The sequence below is a fragment of the Pistacia vera genome, unplaced genomic scaffold, assembly GCF_008641045.1.
Source record: "Pistacia vera cultivar Batoury unplaced genomic scaffold, PisVer_v2 Contig63, whole genome shotgun sequence".
NCBI classification, from domain to species: domain Eukaryota; kingdom Viridiplantae; phylum Streptophyta; class Magnoliopsida; order Sapindales; family Anacardiaceae; genus Pistacia; species Pistacia vera.
This window is the reverse complement of record NW_022196479.1, coordinates 692,931-716,949: the sequence shown is the minus strand read 5'-3', so window position 1 is coordinate 716,949 and position 24,019 is coordinate 692,931. Positions and strand designations below refer to the sequence as shown.

At 33.3% G+C, this 24,019-nt stretch overlaps 1 protein-coding gene and 1 pseudogene across 1 annotated transcript; both read right to left on the bottom strand.

The window, feature by feature from the left end:
• Positions 1–9,421: 9,421 nt before the first annotated feature.
• LOC116111240 lies at positions 9,422–11,337 on the bottom strand (annotated as a pseudogene).
• A 5,314-nt stretch (positions 11,338–16,651) lies between these two features.
• On the bottom strand, positions 16,652–17,767 carry LOC116111211 (protein FAR1-RELATED SEQUENCE 1-like). Its single transcript, XM_031397403.1, has 2 exons — positions 17,584–17,767; positions 16,652–17,466 (listed from the first exon to the last, which is right to left on the bottom strand). The coding sequence occupies exons 1-2, from the start codon at positions 17,765–17,767 to the stop codon at positions 16,652–16,654; spliced, it is 999 nt and encodes a 332-aa protein (XP_031253263.1).
• Positions 17,768–24,019: the final 6,252 nt, after the last annotated feature.

Sequence of the window (24,019 nt, the reverse complement as noted above, 5' to 3'; positions counted from 1 at the left end):
CGCTTAAATATAATTTTTGGGGCAAAACCTCCGTTTGATTCAAAATTTTGGGTTTTTGGGAAATTTTTTTTGAAAAAAGGTAAAAAAAATGTTGAATTGGACGGGTATTACGATGTAGGATTTACAAATTAATAAAATACCACCTATATTTATTTATTTACAAAAACACCTCTATAATAAAATATTAAAAGTTAACAAAAACACCCCTAACCCATCCTCAAATACAGACAGCCGGCCACCACCGTCGAAGGGTGGCCGGAGTCGCCGTATTAACGCATAACCAGCTGGATTTTGACGGTCGTGCGCCGATATGGCCTTTTTTGACCAGATCCATGGTGGATCTGGCCGGAAAAGGCTAGATCAACGCACTACCGTCCAGATTCAGCCGGTAGTGCGCCATCCTACCAGATTCCAGCCATTTTTCGACGGTGGTGGCCGGAATCTGGTAAATGTGGATTGTTGGGGTGTTTTTTTAATTTAAAAAAAATATATTTAGGGGTATTTAATTAAATTAACAAATTTAGAGGGTTTAAAAAAGTTGAATAATATTGAAAGTAGTATTCCCAAAAATCAAAATTTTTGGGTATTTTACTATTTAACTTTTTTAGAAATACTAAAAAATAGTATTCTTAAAACTGAAATAAACGAAGCCCATAATTTTCTTTTTATTGAAGTAAGTTTTTTCAACAAAATATTTTTAGTCAATGGTATAAAATAAATTTTGGGCTTCCATGCAACTTGTATATCTATAAGCAATGTTGGGCTTTTTGGGCTTTTTAGGACAATCGGGCCATGCCCTTTAATAAACCTAAGTAAGTTGCCATGAAGCTTCCATGCAACTTATAACTCTAGCTGAAAATAAGGGAATACATAAAGTAATTAGTGCAAAAGAGTTGTTTGGATAAGAGGTTTAGGTAACAGTAAAACCTTTCACAAGCCATTAATTTAATAAAAAAGATAAATAATAATATTAAAAAATCATTCCAAGTCTCTTGTCAGTTTCTCTCATTTGCTTATAAGGAATCTTATTTTTTTTTACTATAATAATTTTCTTTTAAATATTACTTTTATTCATAACCCAGTCAGCTAAAAGATTGCCTATAAAAATTATCTCTGTATGATCGAATGATTTGATAAAGACTCTTAAATATATTACTCAAGAGATCTTATACTAAATAATTTACTTTCTTTGTTATATTTTAAAAACTGAACTAGTGCTTCTAGTAGATATTCCACACAACTTAGACTAAAAGTGACTTTGAAAGTTTAGGTTTCTTGTTTAGCTATCAAAAATACTTTATGAGTGGTTTAAGGGCCAAAACTAACATAATAGAGGTTATGTATAAGAGAAATGCTACATGTACAAAGAATCTTTATGTAAAGTGATGTGGCAGTTGCCACACCACTAATTTGTAAAATATATATATATATATTGAAATTAGTGGTATGGCAATTATCACATCATTTTGTATAAAGACTCTTTTTCTATGTGTAATTAATAATACTACACTTAAAAATTTTTTATACAAAGTCATTCATACAGAGCAACATGACACTATTCTTGCATTGTCATATCATTCGTTATCATTTAATGTGAATTTATTAAATTGATTTTTATATTAACTTATCCAATTATAATTTGACACGTTATTTTGTATAGATGACTTTGTATAGAGTTTTTATAAATATAGTATTATTCATTTTTTTCTATGCTATCTAAAAAGGGCGAACATATGGTTTTGCAGATATCCCTTTGTTTATAATGGAGGGAGGAATAACTAATTTGTAACAAAACAAAATTATTGGGAAATAATTTTCAAAATGTTAAGTTATATAGTAATATTTTGTAATATATAATATTCAAAATTGAAGTTAAAAAACCGGGAAAATGATGGAAAAAGACTTTTTTCCATTTTCAGATTTTATATTAATGTATGGATTTTGTATTAAATTTGTTTTTGGAAACATTTCATTGAAATGTGTTTTGTGAAACAGTAGGCACTGAAAATATGAAATCTTGTTAACTAAAATCTAGAACAATTTTTTATTTTAAGGCTTTTGTAATTTAACATACATATAATATCAAGACGGTCCTGACTAAAGAATTTTTGTATGTATATAAAATCATTCTAACTTCCTTTTTGTTTTTGTTAAAAATTATTTGTGAATGATTGAATGATTTGATAAGAACTCTTAGATGTATTACTCAAAAAGTCATGTGTCGAATAATTTACCTTGCTTGTTACATTTAAAAAACTGAATAGGTGCATCTAGGAGATATTCCACACAACTTAGTCTAAAGTGACTTTGAAAGTTTGGATTTACTGTTTAGCACTCAAAACTGAGTGACTTTTGAATGGATTTCATTAAGTGAAGTCATTCCAACTTCTTTTTGGTTTTTCTTAAAATTAATATAAGTAAATAAATTATTAATATTAATATTATTTACTTATAAGTTATAACTTTAGTTCATAATCATTAAAAAGTAAACAAATCTTATAAACATTATATTAATAAGTAAATAATATTAGTGGACAAGATTGGTTTACTTTTTAATGATTATGAAACTAAAGTGCATGACTCATTTTTCAATTTCTTTTTTCTTCTCTACGCAAAGAATCTTGTCTTTGGCAATATCTTTTTTCTTCTCCACACGGAGAATCTATAAATCAAAGAAGTCCATGATTATTCGATAAATATGGGCTATCAATACTTTTTTAGACCAACCAAAATGCCTAATAAATCACTAAGAATTATGACACAAAATGGCCTGTTCTGGTGTTTGAAGAATTGCAGGATCACAAAAGTTTAAAACCATAATTTTCATTTTATTGAAGTAATTTTTTTCAATAAAATATTTTTAGTCAATGGTATAAAATAAATTTTGGGCTTCCATGCAACTTGTATATCTATAAGAAATGTTGGGCCTGTTGGGCTTTTCAGGACAATCGGGCCTGGCCCTTCAATAAACCTAAGTAAGTTGCCATGAAGCTTCCATGCAACTTATAAATCTAGAAGAAATGTTGGGCTTTTTGGGACAAGCGGCTGGTGACAATAGGCAAAACTGAGTGACTTCTGAGTGGACTTCATTGAGTGAAGCAAGTAAAATCTTTCCAACTTCTTTTTTTGTTTTTGTTAAAATTAATATTAGATTAAGGGGTGTTTATCTGATCTTATGAAAATTAGCTTATAAGTAACAAGTAATTAGCTTATAAGTATTTGAAATTTTAAGCAATTACGTGTTTGGTTAAAGTACTTATAAGAGACTGATAAATAGTTGACGTGTTTGGTAAAATGTGACTTATAAGTATATTTTATTATAAAATGACTAAAAAAGATACTATATTAAATAAGAGTATGCTATAGAATTTTAAAATTAAACAAGGATAATATGGTAATATACTTNGTATATTCCTAGAAATATTTATAGTATAAAGTTGTTTAACTAAAATTGTTGGCATTGTCATGGACATTCACTTTTCTTTTGTTGATTATGTTATTGTTGGTTATACACAAAAAAAATGGATCTTCAGTTTTATATATTATTATTATAAAATCTTATACTCTCTCCGTTTTTATATAAAAATCGTTTTAAGGGTATACACGATTTTTAATAAAAAAATTTTTATCTCTCTTACCCAACTTTTTTTCCTGATTTTGCAGGTGGGAAACTTTCCCGCTGCATATTTAAATAATTTACATTTATCTTATTCCATTTCTTTTATTATGTTCCTTCGTCTCTTTCTTTTCTTTTACTCTGTTCCATTTCTTCTGATAATTATTGACCTCTGCATCATGACGAAAAGTGAGAAGGGCAACAAGACAAGAAAGCAGTGACTTTTAATTTGAAAAAATACTACACCCTTAAAATGACTTTTATATAAAAACAGAGGGAGTATTAAAGATTGTTTCATCTTAGAGCATCACTCTATTCTCATTCTGATTTGCTTATGACAGTTTTTGTGTACATGATCCTGAGGTTTGGAAATTTTCTTCGAAACTTCAAGTAGCAGAGTATTCTATTTTGCTGTTTTTCATCAAAGCTTGGATGCTTTGTGCACAGTATGGCTCACGCTGAGTTCATACGGTTGAAAGTTTTGCAACAATAGCATTAATTAAGCCAATTTTTGACCCAGTTATCTGCTTTTGAAGGGCCTTGGAAGATCCGGATTCTTTGCTTTTGCGTGCATCAATAAATAAAGGAGAAATTTCTCTGAAATCAATGAAAGCGACAAACAAAAAAATATATATAATTCTTTCTTCGGTTTTCTATCTTAGCTATTGAATATTGTTATGTCTTAAAAAGTGAGGCTGATACGGAGTCTTGTCAGTATAGGATGGCTAAAATTTGAGAAGGTTCTACTACTGTTCAAATGCGGTCACGTCGCATAATGACGCAAGTGGCATGAGTCTTNTTATAAGCTCAAAAAAATTATAAACAAACAAATCAGTTTAATTTTAGAGCTTATAAACTAGTTTGACCAGCTTATAAACTTAGACAAACACCCCCTAAAATACGTGTCGGCATAAAAGTAAGGACAATCTTTTGGCTAGTGCCTAGTGGTCATCCTCAGATACCACAATTCTAATGCATCCTATAGATTCCCTTATTTAATAGGTACTTTATTTTGTTATCATGATATGTTAATTTATTCAACAACAATAAAGATACCTTGATGCTTTACGAGTTCTTATATAATTAACATGTAGTATATAAAGTTGGGAAAAAGATTGCCGTAAATGGTAAGTTGTCCTAGTTCTTTTTATATGTCATGTGGATATCAGCATGATGACATTACAATTCGATCGGACGGTTAAATCGGTTCGATCGACTAATCTGGTGACCTGACTGGATCACTCTTTGGATCGGGTTTTAAAATCTTAAGCATAACCTTTTGGTTGTTGGATTGGATTTTGAGTCATAAAGAGTAATAATGAGAATAAGGTTTTGCACGTTCTAATCAAGAACTTTGGGTCCGTTTGTTACACTCTTGGGAATATTATTATTAGTATTTCCAATAAAGTTAAACAGTAAAATTGCAATATTCTTACAATATTATTCTATATTATTCAATTTCTTTTAAACCCTCCCAAATTTTTTAATTTAACTAAATACCCCCAAATATTTTTTTTAGAAATTGTAAAAACACGCCAGCAACCCACATTTACTAGATTCCAGCCACCATTGCTGGAATCTGGTATAATGGCGCACACCGGCTGAATCTGGCTGGTAGTGCACTGATATAGCATTTTTCGATCAGATCCACGGTGAATCTGGTCGGTAGTGCGCCAATCTATACTTTTTCGGTCAGATCTTTGGCCGTCAACGACGATTGTATCTTTGGTCGTCATTATTTGGCCAGATCTGGTCGGAAAATGTCATATCAACGCACGACAAACAATATTCATCGGTCATGCGTCGATACGGCTACTCCGACCACCCTCCAACAGTGGTGGCCGGCTGTCTGTATTTAATGGGTTGGTTGAGGGTGTTTTTGTTAACTTTTAATATTTTATTATAGGAGTGTTTAGTAAATAAACAAAAATATTAGTATTTTTGTTAATTTTTAAATCCTACCTCGTAATACCTGTCTAATTTAATTTTTTTCAAAATATTATTTTAAAAAGTATAAGAATAATGAATCAAACGAACTCTTTATATTTACATTTGTTTAGTAGTACGACAAAAAATTAAGGCTTATTTCAGCTGCAAAGATTTTAATGCCGTTATGATTGCAAACTCTAATAGAGGACATGGTTTGTTTATGAATCATCCAACCTACTATTTCAAGTTTCAACCTGCCGGCTCTATCCAATTGTCGATTACCCTATTTCAATCAAAGAACCTTTAGAAATAAACCCAGAAAATCAAAGCATTATCAGCAGCAAGACAAATAGAATATAGAAGAAGAAATCAAAGCACTAGCAGTACCAAAACCGACAGAACGTAAATCCACACCTTAGATAGTACTGCTACCATCGGAAATCTCACCTACCAAATATATTTAAAACAGAACAGGGACTCGTCAGGCTCGTTAGACATTATTCAACATTGAAAATTAATTTATTGATGTCAAAGGCCATGGACATAAATCAAGACTTAAAAAGAGGCTAATCAAAGAAGTGTATAGGGATTTCAGTGTCGCTGTCGAGTAGTCTCATTTGGTCACTATTGTTGATAGTGAAAGTGGGCAAATTGGGTAAAAAAAGAATCAATCATCCCATATTTACATGCTCTCTAGTTAATGTTTATGTTCTTCTAGATCCTGATGATCACGTTTTCTTAGTGGTTAAAACTTTTAGATTTATATCTACTGTCCTCAAATTCTAGTGAGGTATATTACATTTCCATGATATAACATATAAGTCTATCAAACTAGTTCTATGATATTGTTTCGAACTTGGAGTGTGTCAAACCCTATAATTTATATATAATAGTAATATAATTTAGCTTTCAAATTACCTGCAATGTGAGAAAGATGTGACTTTGCATTAGTTTATGTTATCGAAAATCATTAGCCACGCGCACACAACTGTTTTAGACCAACCAAAATGCCTAATAGTATTAGGCTAATACTCCCTCCGTGGTTTCTACGAAATTGGCCTTTTAAGCCTCGATTTAATAAATCAATTCTATCTCTCCTCAAATTGATGTTTTCTTCGATACTGTAAAAGAGAGAGAGACGGAGGAGATGTTGATTGCTGGCTATAAAGAGAGACAGAGATGTTGATTGCTGGCTATAAAGAGAGACGGAGACACAGGAGATGTTGATTGTTGGCTATAGAAAAAATCAATTTTCTCTCTCTTCAAATTAATGTTTTCCTCGACATTGCATGTGCCCACTCCACATATGTGTGAAATATTGACAGAGAGGAGATCTTGACTACAAAAAAAGTGGAGAGAGGAGATGTGGGACAAGAGTAGAGCAAGGGGATGTTGGCAGTAGAACCATGTGGAAGAGAAAAGACGAGGAGGGGACGAGATAGATAAAGAGAGAGAAGATGCGGGCCATGAAAAACAAGTGGGAAGAGAGGAGATAAGAGGAGAAAGGAGACTGGGTAAAAGAAACGCCAAAAGACAAAAAGACACAACATTTATTTTTGAAAAAAGTTAATACCTCGACAGCTCGACTGACACAAAAATGGCTTTTTGTGTTTGAACTTTTTGGAATTTCAAATATTTTTGTACGTCAGCCTCACATGCGAACTGAATAACTGATCAGGTGATCATATTTAATATTTATTAAAGAGTAATGCTAATCATCGAAAGTAGTGTAGTGTATAGAATTCATGCATTCATTAATATTAATTTATAACCATCGGATTGTCTGCCATTCAGTGTATTATTTTCCTTCCCTAAATGACACAAACCCATAAAGTACGACTAAAAAAAAAAAAAAAAAAAANTTTTCACGTGATGCTATTATAGATCTAGGATGCCACAACCCACGCTTGTAATTTTCAAAATTAATACGACAAAATATGCTTTATGACAAATATAAAATTTTAATATTTTATTGTAAAGATACTTTAATTATAGAACAACAAAAGCTAAATTTCAGGTAATTGATTAAAATTGATTATGTGGTCCGTCCTGATTGTATCATTAATTGTCTCTTGGGCCTGCTGAATGAGGCGAAGTCTGGTCTTGAATGTAAGATCATAGAAAGAGACACAACACTTTACGGCGGTTTCCATGGATTTGATCAATGGACTGCCACACACGAGTCAACTGCTATCCAATTGCAATATCTATATGAAGTTAAATAATCCTGCGGCGCATACCACAACTTTGTCAACATAAACATTCTCTCTTTTCACTTTCCTTTCCGTACAATTCCCCTATGTAACTCCATAAATAAGAACATCGAGGGGTGCTGCTTATAGCTAGAAATCGCATTAAAAGATTGTATAGAGAAAAACCGAGAGAAGATGCCAGACTTCCATCGTCCTCCTCTTGAAACTCAAAATCTTGCCTCCATCCAAAGGTTTTATTCTCTCTCTTTTCACTTTTCTTTTTCATTAGATTATTTCATTTTCAAATTCGTATAAATATGGTGAGGATTTGCATTACATTTTTCTTTTTCATTAGATTGATTGTTAACTTTAAATTCATATAAATATGATGAAAGTTTGTATTTGCAGGGAGCAAAACTTCATTTCCTTAGCACAGTTAAATGAGGCCTTTAGATTCTACATTCCAGTGCTTGTGGCTTTTTTACAATTGAATCCTCCTCCTCAATCGAAAATTCATCCTGCAAGTCTGTGCTCTTTTTCTTTTATAGTGGCCGCACTCATTTACTATCTCTCTTTTACTGCTTCCACCAAGCTTAATATTTCTCATCCCACAAACTCTCTACTCTTTGGCGTAGTTGCTTTCATATCGGGATCTCTTGCTTCAATCTTATTGCTCTCTAATCTTGTCTCACCTTTGATTGAGTTTATATTTCTGATTTTATGGGCTTTCTTGTCAATTCTGGTAGTCCATCAACACGTCCCATTAAACAAGAAAGAAACGTACGAAAAGTGTTTTGGAAAGATGAAGAACATTAAGATTCCCGAAAAGATTAGCAATTTATGGGGCAAAAACGAGCTGAATCCTCCAAGAGATGGATGATACAATAATTAATGAATCAAAATTTTTAATTTTGCATCTTTGTTGTACCCACCTGTTATACTGGGGAAGTTATAGAATTTCATAGGCTTTACATTAACTCAAGTCAAATTTTTTTTTTTTTCCAGGAAGAATTTGTATAACGTGACGTGGCAGTACACTTCCACGTCATCAATTAAAAATAAATTTCTTTATTTTGATTTTATGTTTCTTCTTCTCCGTTTCTTTATTTCCTTTATTCTTACAGTTTTCAATTTTTTTCTTCTTCCCCATCGCTCATCTCCCTGCGAACAAATGAAACCTTAATCCTAACCACCTAAACCGTAGAGAGTCCGGCCCTGTCGTTTCAAAGCTTCTAAAATCTGAAAATTCCGCCGTTAGCTCTGCCGTGGCTCTTCGCCAGAAAAGCGTGAGTCTCTCACTACTGATCCCAAGTCCTCTTTCAAGTGAATTTGTGTTGACTTTGATTCTAATTGTTCGTGGTGTGGATGATTGTGAATTTGTTTTGAGCAACAAAATTTTAATGTTGTTATAGTAGTTTCAGCTGTTAAGTCGGTCGTGTTTCGTTTCTGAGATGGTTTTTGATTTTTCAAGTTCTGAATTTTTTGGGCTCTGGAGTGGAAGAAATTGAATGCTTTGTTTGGGATGAAGAGATGTTAGAACGCCGTCGTTTCTGGTTGTTTACGGGGGGGTTTTCATTTCTTCTTCTGAAATTTAATAGCCGAAGCCTTGAAAATACCAATCAATTATTGCTGAAGATGAATCTGCCTAATTTAAATTGTAAACATGTCTGCTTTCCCCACCATACTTTCACTAATCATGTTTACTTCGTCCTTCTGCAATTAGGCCTCCTCAATATATCTTGTATGTATCCTCATGGCTAGAGGAAATACATTCTTGTTAACAATATTTGAGATTCTGAGATTCCTATCTCTCCATACCATAAAAATTCTTGCAAGTGAACATCCGGGTAGAGATAAAACTAGCAGTAAAACTAGGGAAATAAGATCCATCGTTCCATATAAAGCTGAGTTGTGTAAGTTCTCTCATCTCATTATCGAATTTATTTCCATTTACCCTCGTATCATTACACATTGCAACGTAAGGACAGAAATGAAGACACATTACCAAAAGAAGTCAGCTTGCTTGGCTTTTGCAGCAACTCATTGCTATTCTTCACGAATGAAAGATATACAGAATATACATTCCATCCAGCAGGGAAATTGAAAATCTCATTATGGAGGGAACACTGTATAGTTGAACCAGTATTGTGTAATTATCTGATAGCACTCTCGCCTGGTGATTTTTTGATACTCTTTTCTCTCATCAACACTCTTACCTTCTCAACACCATCCCACTTCCCCTCTTCTGCATAAATATTCGATAATAAAACATAATTACCAGAATTCCATGGTTCAAGATTAATAAGCTCTTTAACAGCATGTTCTGCAAGTTCGACAGCACCATGAGTTCGGCAAGCACTTAGCAGTGAACCCCATAAAGCAGCATTTGGCCTAATACTCATGCTTGTAATCAGGTCATAAGCTTCTCTAACACATCCACTACGTCCAAGGACATCAACCATGCATCCATAATGCTCGAGATTTGGCTCTACATGGTGCCTTTCAGTCATTGAAGCAAACAACTCCCACCCTTTTTCCACCATCCCAGCATGAGCACAACATGTTAGAACACCCACAAAAGTAGCAGCATTCGGAGTCACACCTTTCGTCATCATTTGCTCAAACAATTCAACCCCGAGCTCACCCCTTCCATTGAAAGCCAGGCCTGAAATCATGGCATTCCAAGAAATCACATTTTTTAAGGCATTTCACTAAAAATCTTTCTAGCAGTCTCCAAAATTCCACACTTGCAATAAAAATCAACTATGGCATTTCCAACTGAAACAATATTCCGATAAAGACCACTTGATTTAGCATAAGAATGAATCCACTCCCCAACATCAACAGCTCCCAAACGAGCACAAACAGGCAATACACTAACAATAGTTGCCTCATCTAGCTCAAATCCCCGATCGTGCATTTCATGGAATAATCTCAAAGCTTCACTATCCCTCCCACTCTGTGATAAGCAAGAAATCATTGAATTCCACGAAACAACACTTCTCTCACTCATCTCCCTGAAAAGATGCAACCCCGTCTCGACATCTCCTCTTGTACAAAACCCGCGAATCATCAAATTCCAAACGATCAAATCTCTTTAACCCATTTCATCAAACTTTTTATACAACTCAACAATCCCAATCCTGTCTGATCCAAAACACTCAAACCCGCTTCTGATAACCTCTCCGTGAACACATTGGCCAATTCTAACATTAGAAACACTTACACACGCCTTAAACAATGGCGAAAATGTGTACTCATCAGGCCAAATGCCACGACTTTTCATCACAGAAAACAAGTTCAGAGACTCTTCAAAAAGGCCCGTTACGTGAATAGGCTTTGATCATGGAATTTAAGAGGATAATGTTGGGGTTTGGGCGTTGTCTAAAGATTTGAACTGCGTAATTTTTCTTGTTGAGGTACCACAAACGGAAACGAAATGAGATAGAGTTTGGTTGGATTGGTGAAGGCCGTGGCGGAGAAAATGAGCGTGGATTTGAGTGAGCTGGGTTCGGGTTTTGTGGCCATGAAGAAGGCGCAGGATCTTGCGCTCGATTTCAATGGAAGATCTGTTCATTGTTGTTTTTAAATGCAGGGTTACACTCCTCTTGCAAAGAAGAAAATGGAGGGAACCAAAACGGTTACACTATCAACGGTTTAATTTTAGTTATCATAAAATATTCACAAATTAATTATATAATTTTTCTTTTTTAATTTAAATTGAAATCTATATATCTATATAATCTTGAAACACTTATTATTTGAAAGCTAAATAGGATTTTATAATTGTTGCAAGTGTCTACATGTTATTGTTAATTACTAATTGAACATTAAATTAAATAATATCACAAATATTTTCTAATTTATTATTTTAGTCAAGTCTTAGAATACTATTTATATTGTATAATTTTCAAATTATGCTAGTATATTCTGAAATTTCTAATTAATATGATTAGGAGATTCATATATCATTTCTAACCTATATAATGGCTGTACAACTATAGTAGATCTCAACCAATTGAAGCATACAATTATTTAAACAAACATGGTGTTAATTGTTAAAACAACTTTCTTAAGGGCTTCAACTAGTTGATTATAACACAATAAATATTGTAAGAGTAATTTCTAATTTCAATGAAGATATTTTTAATGGAATAATATGTTATTATATTAAACTAATTTATTTAGTAATATGAATAAAAACAGAAAACAGAAAACTCCCTTATAACATATAATAACTTTCCAAGATCATAAAATTTTTACAAAATCAACTACTGATTACATTAATTTAATTATAAGATAATTCCCAAATATTTAATTTGTTAAAAATAAATCAATTCAATGAAATTATTGCCACCGCAAGAAATCGAAAACCAAGTTAACCCAAAAGCCAACCCAGTTAACCCAAAAGCATGCAGGAATTCAATTGAGCTATAAAAACATTAAACACAGTTCATGGAAAATTTAGAATTTACTCAATTTTTCTAAAACGAAAACTTCTGGAAATTTTAAAGCTAGGTTCACTAGCAAGAACAGAAATAGAGAGCATAATTTGTCCAAAAAAATGGATAAAAGAAAGTTTAAGAGGGGACTGCTTGAAACAATACAAATAATATACAGAAGAACGCACAGCTGAAAAAGATTACTGATAAGATATTATACTACTTTTAGAGAAATAACAAGATTTGGTTGAAAATCTTAGTGATTACCTGTTGTTGCAAGGCGAAGATGTGTGCAACACAACCATAAACAGGATCTCTGATCCGAGCTTGAGCTTCATAGGCAATTGTAACAACGGCCTTACAACGATCAGCAACAGGAACATGCAACAACAATTTAGACTAGGGCTGTTCAAAAAAAGCCGATATCCGATCCGGATCTGCTCCGCTTCAATTAAAAAAAATCGGATATCTGAAAATTCGGATCGGATACAGATCATAATTTTAGAAAATCCGAATATCCGGATCGGATACCGGATCGGGGTTGCTAAAAAAGCGGATTTCCGTATCCGATCCGGATTTTACTAAAACTACGCCGTTTTGATTTTTATGCACACCCCTTTCAAATTTCAAATAACACTACAATTTTAATTTAACTCAAACTCAAACTGAACCTAAATCTAACTCTAACTCTCTCGACAAGCTTTAACTTGAGAATGAAGAACCCTGCTCGCAATTCAGTCCAGGAAGGAAATAGAGTGAAGTCGGTGTGATAAAGTTGGCATGAAGATAAAAAAATGTATTAGTATTAAGTTGGCTGTTTTGTTTGTCTTTTTATTAAATTTGTAATTGTAATTTGGGTAATAGATTCTGTGTTAAGTTGGCATTAAACAACTTGTGGATTAATTTGTTGATAAATCATGCATTGTAATTTCAATTTTATTAGAAGAATTATTTGATTTTAAATTTTTAATAAGAATTTTCTAAAATTCGGATAGATTTCGGATATCCGGAAAGCCGGATATCCACATATTTCGGATCGGATTCGGATCAGGATATATCCTGATCCGAAAATCTGGTTCAGATCAAAAATAGGGCCATTCGGATCGGATATCCGGATTTGAACTGCCCTAATTTAGACACATTACTGGCACCAAAAACTTTATGAATAGCAGCAAACCTTGCAGGGCCTTGTTTTGAGCAAAAATAAGGTGTAAAAATACAATCTGATGCACATTTTCTCCTGAGAAACTTGCATGCACCACAAGGAGAGCCACTGCCATTCCCAGATGATGCCAGGGTAATTAAGACAGAACTAGAATAGAAGAAGAAGAAGAGAATCTTAAAATGGAAAATAATTTAAGGGCACACGAGCACACTAGGAAATGGTGTAAATAACTCAAATAATTTAAGGTAAGGGTGGTAGGGGAGAGAAGGGCTTTTGAGAGTTGGGTTCTTTTTATAAGGAGTGTGAATGGGGGACATTGAGGTCCTATTTGTAGGCATTTAAGGGAGCATGTATTAATGGTTTATGCAATATGGGTTGTTTATTTTAACAACAACACTACGCATATGCTCTGTCTTACAAAGAGAGAGTGTACGCATTGACGTGGCATGCCATGTGGCGTGCCACATCAGTGACATGTGGCATGTGGGCCACAGTTCTTAATCCCCAAAAATTTTAAAAATATATATATATAATTTCAAACCCAAACTTCCCAGTTCCCACATTGCGCGACCTAAATCAAATTCCCTTCCCTAATTTCATCTTCATCTCAAATCAAATTTTACAATTCCTACCTCATCAACCTTTCCATTAATTTATGAAATTCCAATTTTTTCCCAAAAAGCCACCTTCAACAGAAGATCTTATTGATTTGGTTGAGGCGAAGCAACAAAAAAGAGTTGCATCTGTTAAAGAGCCATCACTAGCAGCGAGACTAGTGCCAGCATCCTTACCTATTCCAACATCTCTTAGCATTGATCGAGCAGCGGCTTCACTTAACAAACAAGACTAGTAGCTAGCCATTGATCTTGTCGATCCACTCGCATTAGTGGCGAAGGAAGAAGCTTTAAGGGCAAAAAAGAGGATATACATAACTATTTTACTGAATTCACTTGGGATAACCACCATGCGACCACCACTCTTAACCGCTCCTACCGCGCAACTACCACTCTCAATGGCTCCTACCGCCGTCGCATACCGCCAAAGCTCAATCACCACAACCACTGCCACGGCTTGTATGTGTACCTTAACTGTTTTCACTTTCACTAATAAACTCAATCCCAAAACCCATAAGTTCTTGTACATATCTCAATCTTCATTTTTAAATAACCAAAGTCATTACTCATTGCAGAACTGGGTCATGAAAAAAATGAAGTTTTGGATTCATATTTTGAGAAAGTTAAGATTTTGATGAAAGGGGGAATCGTTTTAGGGGCGCTTGTTTGTGGGGTTTTGGTGTTTGGTTGCAAGAGAGTTTTTGCTGTAGAGAGTGTAGTAAATGCAGGGTATGGAGGTTGATTTCATTGAATTTAAATTTGAATATTGGTTGGATTTGGTGAAAATGCAGAATTTTTTGGTGCAGCTGTTGCAGCTACATTGTTGCACTATAGGCAGTTCCAGAAGTGTTTTCGGTGCAGTGTTTGTGTGCCAGAAGTGATGGATGGACTTGTTTTTGTGCATTTGAGGAGGTATATTCGGGTGTTTGAGGAGTCAAGTTGCATTTTGACATTGTTTTTGTGCATTTGAGGAGGTATATTCGGGCATTTGAGGAGTCAAGTTGCATTCTGACAGTGTTTTTTTTCTTTTGTTTTTGTTTATTTTTGGTCAATTATTCATGGCAGTTGAAAATTGAACTAGGTCGGCTCAAGCAAGAAGAAAGTCTGATGTCTGACCTTGTGCATTATTGTTTGAATATGATTTCTATTGAAGATGGTGTTGAGCAATGTAAAGTAGTCGAGTGAATCCAAGTGCAAGTTGTTTGTGTACTCTATATGTCTGATGTCTTATTAGTTGTAATTTGTAGAGTTTTATTTTACTAGTTTTATGAGAGCTTTTGGTTAATGCAAGGATTTGTAAACTTACCCAATTTTGGGAGGAAAAGAAATAAAGAAATACACAAAATGCATTGTTTCGATTGCAGTGTTTTATGTTACATGTACAAGATACTTGCTTGTGTAAATGATACTTCAGGGAAATGGAACAACTCTTCAGAGAGGGACATTAAACACAAAATCACATAATACAATATTGAAATGCAAAAAGAAACAACATCCACCAAGGATATACATCCTTATACACAAAAGCAACACAAACACAAGACAACCAAACTCTACAATCTTGAGAGCCTTTACAAAAAAACCAGCAAGGGAAACAAGACGCACCCTAACTTGCCCAGTTATCCCAGCAACAGCAAAAAAAAAAAAAAAAAAAAAAAAAAAAAAAAAAAAAAAAAATTCACTACCAACAAAGAGAAAAGGATGCAGCATCACAAAAGCTGCTGCTACCACTCCAACCTGCCCAACCAATACTCCAACAAGCAGAACATTACACTACACACTACAAAAACTGCAAATGCACAACCTACAACCAACACTTTACACACTACACAACTGCAAATGCACAACCTACACCACTAGCCCACTAAACATTGCACAAACTGCACTTGTAGCCCATTCGTCCTGTTTTTTACAGGGGATAGAACCCATCAATCTGCACCTTATATATATCCAGACGTATATAAAGAAGACAATGCAATATTAAAACTCAAGAAATTCGGCACCTAGACTTTCAACATTAGATTTACATAACTAATTAACTCAACTCAACTCAACATCATAATATGCAAATTTAAATTCAATGATATTTGAAATTTCAATCACTATTCAATAGCGAAAAGGATATACACCTAGTAATTTTAAAGAGAATAAAAGATACAAAGTAAGAAATGGGAATTCCCCAAAGGAACCAAGTTCTTAGGACATGCACAAGAGACTAAGCTACACAAAAAAACCAAGAGCAGCAAAAGGATTTTCACCCTTTATACAGAAAAACCTATACGCAACTAGCGAAAACACCCACAGAAACACCAAAAATCAGCTTCCTGTGGCTGATCAAAAAGTGCACAAGCTGCTGAGATGCAACAGCCACTGTACAAATTTCTAAGACACAAAACCAGGTTTGCCAAAGCTCACATCAGCAGCTAGCAACCAACCCAAAATCACCTGCAGCACACCTAGCTATGCACTTGGAAGTAGTTGGCTGCTCTTGCAACCAACATACCAAAAATGAGAAACAATCTCGAGCTCTCCCCAAACCATAAACAACATTGCAACTAGACTGTAGGTACACCTAAGAAGAGTCCACGTCCTAGTCTCCTACAACATATATGTTGAAATAGTGATATTTATCAATAAATAGAATAAAAATAATGAAATAGTTAATAAAATAAATAATTACTAAGTTTTTACCTTCATGCTTTATCCTTTTTTTCTTGCTTTTGCAATTTCTTCTTTTTTAATTTACGAACAATTTGTTCAAGGCTCGATTGCTTTCTTTTGAATGGAGGATGACCTTTGCTACGAATAGCCTGTGGATTAAGAATATTAATACTCCCCTCTTTCGAAGCACCACCAACACTTTCACAATTCATTCTACTATGAGATGACAAGTTTTCTCTTCTATCATTACCACCAAAACTTTTAGTAAATATCAATTTATTCTGAAGATCACTAATCACATTCATCACCATATTATAATCATCCTCATTAGTAGATGCCAAGTCTGCTACAGTAGAAAATAAATTAGACAACTTATCAAATTGTTTTCCTTCAATATTGGTACTCCAAATATTATAACTTATCTTAACCTTTGTATGACATCTACTTATATTTTTCTTCCATTGTCTTAAAATGTACTTTTCAGGCACACGAGAAATTCGCTTATGAATCAACACCGTAATTGCATGTCGACATAAAATTCCCCTAAACTCAAACAATCGACAATTGCAGTGAACATCAGAACTTGCTCCATTAAAGCAAACCACAAAAGGAACAGGACGATGAGTCTCTCCAACCAGAACATCTTCTTCTATTATAAATTCCACATATGAATCAACCTCTTTAGAAGAAGATATTTGACAATAAAGCTTACTAGGAAGTTCTTGTTGGAACTCCTTGAATTTGGCAGTGGAATATGCATCTTGAAATTGTTTCTCAATAGCATATGTGCTTATGCAAGGAATCCATGATTTTAAAGATTCAAAATTAGCCCAATTTTCTTTCTCCACTTTATCACGCAATGCATTATCATATTGTTCCACAAATTGTTTTAATGTGGTTTTTGAATTAACATATCCATCAAAGAATGCATGCATACTTTCACTATGTTGGGTAGTAGACATACCTGCCCAAAAAGTATCTTTCATAAATGTCGGCGCCCAACATCGTCGTTCATTATACAGCCCAAGTAACCATTCATTGGCTTGGAGGTTGTGTTTGTCAATGAAACAATTCCGGTGTTCTTCAAACTCTTCATGTGTCAATGAATCATACACAATATTTTTGCAGAGAAAACTTGATAGATTCATATTGGCTATAACCTCTTAACTTTTCAGGCAATTTCTTCATTATATGCCACAAACACATCTATGTCGTGTACTAGGAAACACAATTTCGATTGCTTTTTGCACTGCCCTATCTTGATCAGTGATTATTGCTTTCAGAGCACAATTCAACATACATGCAAGCCAAGATTGAAAAAGCCATACAAATGTCCATGTGTCCTCATTGGAGATTAACCCACAACCTAATAGTGTTGAATGGCCATGATGATCAACACCAACAAAAATAGAAAACACTACAAGAAAACTGGCATTCTGCGTCTAACAAAATTAGACGCAGAAAGTCACATTTAGACGCTAAGCCATTTTTAGCGTCTAAATTCGGTTGTTGCCCCCTTATTTGCAGTAGGCTGGTTTTAGATTCATAGCGCGTCTATATTGTGGTTTAGACGCAAAAAGTTTTTTTTTGGCGACTATCAAAATAGTCGGCAAATGTTGTTCAAAATAGTCCCCCCACTTAGCACCTAAAAGTTGAAGGGTAATTTGGTAAAATGTATAGTGACTAATCAATTAGTTGAAATGTTAGTTTAGTGTCTAATAATTTGTCGCGAATCCACACAAATTAGACGCCAAAGGTGTAAGGGTAATTTTGTCAAAGGTTTCGCAACTATTTTATTAGTCGAAGAATGTATTTTTGTGACCAACTTTAGTGGCTAATTGTAACTCTTTTAGATGCTAAATGTAGAATCCAAACAGTTTTCGCAACTAATATTAGTGGCCGAATGTATCTTTTGGTGACTAAAATTTAGTTGTTAATTATAATTTTAGAGCGTGAATGTGGAATCCAATAGGTTTCGCGACTATTTATTAGTGGCGAATATATCTTTTGATGACTAAATTAGTAGTTAATTATAGTCATTTTAGACGCTGATGTGAAATCCAATAAGTTTTTGTGACTATTTTATTAGTGGCAGAATGTATCTTTTAGTGACAAAAATTTAGTAGTTGATTGTTATCATTTTAGACGCTGAATGTGAAATCCAATAAGTTTTTGTGACTATTTTATTAGTGGCCGAATATATCTTTTAGTGACAAAAATTTAGTGATTAATGTTATCATTTAGACGCTGAATGTGAAATCCAAAATGTTATCGCGACTATTTTTAGACGTTGAATATGAATCAATTATATAAATTACTTTTTGCTACTAAAACATTAGTTGCAGAATGTGTTTTTTTTTTAGCATTTCATATTGACGTCCAACAGAATGCAATTATGCTAAATGACTTTTTGCTACTAAAAAATATGTTGCAGAATGTGTTTTTTTCAGCATTTTGTATTGATCTACATTATACATTCAACATGAACAAAATAATAGACACATATAATTCAAAGAAGTGGTTTTATATAAACTGGGCTGTTCGTAAAAAATGAAGAAGAAGAGAGAAAAAAACCCATAAAGAAGAAATGAAGAAGGAGCAACGAAAAAGGAAAAAGAGAAGGAAGGAAGAATGGTTTGCTCAGTTTTATCTATTTGATTTTCTTGCCCTTGAGAACCAGGCTGAGATTTATGTTATTGACATACGTTTTTGTGATGAATTTGCTAAGTTACAAAGAATTGGTAATTTGGTTAGAATTTAGTTCGATTTAAAAAAGACATTTTGCATATGTTGGTGTTAAGCTTGCGAAAGTTGCATTGGTTTTCGAGTTGCGACTGCGACTGTTGAAAGTCGGTTATACAATCGAATGGAGATCAATGGATGAATGATTGTTTGATCACTATATGAAAAAGATATATGATACAATCGATAATGAGATGTATCTAACGTTTTCAAAATATGAAAACTCGGCGAGGATAATTGTAGAAAAATTGTTTATTTTACAAAAATTGTGTTTTTTGAAGAATTTATTTATTTTATACTTTTTATTGAAGCTCATCGTAATGAAAACAAGTGTGATTATAATTGGTTTTATATTTTTTTTTGGTTTATTTTACCCCCATATAGTGAAATTCTTGAATCACCATGAATAATAGTATTTAAGTATTTCATCATCAGTTTTTCTAGAATACAACACATTCAAGGTAATTTGATGTTACAGGGACACGAAATAATGAAATTCTTAGATCTGTCACTGAACATAATAGTATTAAGTATTACATCATCAGTTTTTCTAGAATCACAATACATTCCCAGGGTAATTTGATGTTTACGTGGACCCAGTGGATGAGGCAAAAGTTAAAGAATTCACTAGAGGGAAACACGGCGGAGAAATGTTAGACAATCGTATTTCCATGAAAAAAAAAAGAGGGTTTGACATCATTGAGGGACTATATCTTGCGTAATATATTTTCATTTAAGGGCAATTCGTAAAATTGGTTAAAAAATTCAAAACTTAAAAGGAGGATCCTTGACCCCCTTCCCTCTCCTGTCCGCCATTCTTATATATTCAACTGGTATATAATAAATACAATCAATTTTACAAGCATAACAGATAGATAAAATAGTCAATGAATTTACAAGGATAAACGATAGGTAATCAATATTATAAAAAAAATGGAGTGAATCTTCTCGGTGGATAATTCCGCCACTTACTTCTATAAATAGGGACAGTTGTTCGTCCAAAAATCATAAGCAATAGAACGGTAACTGCGAAACCTCGGTGCACCTATTGTTTATGCAGTCACTTGAATCGGCTGAACGAGAGAAGATGCCAGACTCTCACCAATCCTCCATCGTCCTCCTGTTGGAACTCAAAATCCTGCCTCCATCCAAGGTTTCAGTCTCTCTCTTTTCACTTTTCTTTTTCACTATTTTCATTTATTTTTAAATTCATATAACTATGACTTTGCATTTGCAGGGAGCAAAACTTCTTCCTTGGCGCAATTCAATGAGGCCTTAGTCTCTACATTCCGGTGCTTTTGGCTTTTTTAAACTTGAATCTCTCCTCATCGGAAATTCATCCTGCAAATTTGTACTCTTTCTTTTTATAGTGCTACCATCATTTACTATCTCTCTTTCACAGCTTGCACCAAACTTACATTCCTCACCCCACATACTCTCATCTTTGGGATAATTGCTATCATTTCGGGATCTATTGCTTCACAATTGGTCTTCATTGTCTCGCGTTTGACTCAGTTTATAATTTATTTTATGGCTTTGCTATCCATTGTGGTAGTCATCAACATTCCCATTAAACGATAAGGAAACATACGAAATGCTAGCAGAAAAGATGAAGAACATTAAGATCCCTGAAAGGATAAACAACTTTTGGAATAAAAACAAGTCGGGGCTTCCACGAGGGGATGATATGTTAATTAATGAAATAAAATTTTGAATTTTGCATCGTTGTTGTATGCTTGACTGCTTGTATTTACGCCGTTATACGGGGGGAAAGTGTTTAAGGTATATTATGAGAAGTGTATTTTTCTGGTGAATCGAGTCTATTTTCTTTGCTTTTTTACTTCTAACTTTACTTCCACGCCTAGTAAAATATAAATGAATAAGACAATTTTGTCTAGAATGTCACACTAACGTCACAGTTACAAGCATGAAACCACTTCTACAATAAATTATATTCTGCAGCCAAATATATCTTTATTTGGTTAAAGACATAATTACCCAGTATGATAAAATGGTAAAACTCATCAAAAGTTTGGAAATAACAGAGATTTTATTAAAAGAAAATAAATAGTGTAAGATAGGATATGGATGAAGAGATTAGAATTATCTATCTTAAACACATTTCAAATCAGTTCTTCATGAAACAAAAATGACAACCTTGCTGTATCTGTTAAATTGGGTTTGTCAAGTAGAATCAAATCAATCATGGTATTACCTCTACTTTTTATATTCACCATCAAATTTGAACAATCTTGTCTATTAGAGTCGCACAGTTACTGAATTTGTTTGTCTGTTTGTGTATGTTTTTATATTTGCATAGTTCTAATTAAACCTTTTAGCCCCTTACAGAACTGCAGTACAAAGGGAAAAGGCCGCTCCCAGATAAATGCCTAACCAATAATTCTTTATCTATTTCTTATATATTAGGATTTCTTACAAGAGATGCCAGACAACACCTAAATACCTAAATCCACGGTCGTCTGAAACTCACGCCATTAAATATTAAAATCCATATCTGAAACTTCGCGATGAAAGTATGTCAAATTTCATAAACCAAACAAATAAACCCCAACTATAATCACAATCATATGATTTGACATGATCAAAATAAAAACAAGAATGATATAAATTGGAACAGTAAAAACAAGTATAAACAAAACAGCCACCACTTGCGGACTTTTATGTGTATTATTAAAAAAATCTGAGTTGATGTACTTAAGTGGTTAATAATATAATTATTGAGAGAATTTATATCGATGTCAATCTGAGAGTTTTGGAGGATTAGTGAGATACACGTAAGTTAGTTTGGAGACTCTATCTAAAAAAGAAAAAAAAAGAAAAAAAAAAAGGTATATAAACAAGTATGATCATTTTAATCTCTCATTTTCGAGCCATAATCTTATATTAAATATACAAACTATGTACAAACTGATGTGACAATATTCTTTAATTGATACATCATTCATCTAATTATTGACTATTAATAATGATTTTTTATGTGTATTCATCCATTCATTTAAGACATCATTTTAAGACACATTAGTTTGTATGAAAGAGTTTATATATATATATTATTTTCTGTAGTGGGTTTCAACAAACTCTTACAGTGATCGTGAGATAATGATATATGCTTTTGGAAGAATATGGTGTATGTATTGCAGTGATTTAAACGTGAGAATAGACATAAATTTAATGGTTTTAGATAATATAGGGAATATGGTGTATTTTTTTCTTTTTTAATAGTATTATGTTATCCTACAGTTAACTACCCATTTTTAGTATTGTAGACTGTAGAGTAACCATAATTTAAAAGTTAATTTTTGATAATTTGATGATCCCTAAACGATAGACTAACTTGGTAGCTTTATGAATAATATTCTAATAACATTGTATCCAACAGTCTAAACCCTTTAAGGAGTATCAGGATAACCCTAAATCTCTAAGGTGTGGTTGGTGGGGTTATATAGGATTATTGAGGTAATATCATCTAATATACATCGATACCACGTTTAGTTGTCAAGTATATAAAATTCGATAATCTTCCATACCAAATATTGTTGATAATATAGAGGTAATCAATTACCTACATTTCTTAAGTATTGTAAGATTACTTAATAATTATTTTTGTTATAATTATACCCTTATTAATAAATTTTAGGACAATAATGTCCTCGTTTTAAAACAATTTACAAAAATATCAATGACTTATTTATCCTTATATACAGAGTTTTTGGACATAAATACCCTTAAAATTTAAAAACATTACTTAAGGGTGGTGGCTGGATCTGGCCACAGTCACCACCGCAACTGTCAGGAACCATCTTCGATAGCAACGGAATGGTACACAAATGGCCATATCTGGCAGCCGTGATATCCTGGCGTGAAAGGCTAGATATTTTTTTTTCCGGGGGGGGGGGGGGGGGGGGGGGGGTGTTTTGTTAGGTTTTATACTTTTTTGTGTTGGGTGTTTTAGCTAAATATGACATGTAGAGGGTTCAAAAATTGTTCAAAATATAATAATAAAAATAATATCATATTGATATTTAAAAAGGAGGACCATTTAGTAAATTATATGATATACCACCAATTATTCTCCACAAACAAAACATATAATTAACATATCACTAATTTATTCCAACCAATCAAACGTATTTTCCTAAGCATTTTCAATATTATTAGATAATCTATATTTCCATTAATGTAACATTTTCAGTAATACAACAATCTTGAACCAAACGCAAGCATAGTTCCTAAACGTTATGGTTTCTTTGTTAACTTTTGTAATGTTACGAGGTGTAGGGTTATTCCTAATACCTTAAGGGGTTTTATATAGGGTAACCTTCAGGTTTATGCTATTTACTGTATTGAAATTTAGTGCAAGTATATAATTTCACCTTTACGTTTATTTTTTTTTTCATAACCTAGTTGACAAACTTACTATTTAACCCCTGGAAACAATTTCGTGCTTGTCACGTACCATCCATTATTCATTCTGAGAGATTAGAACTACTATCGTCAACCATGTGCATCCGTCTCTGCAGGCAGCCCCGACTCGTTATAGTCCATAGGTAGCATTATTTTATGAAACTTTACTATGACATGACTTTACACTGGATCTTACTAATGAGTAAATTACATATCTTTTACAAGATCCTTCA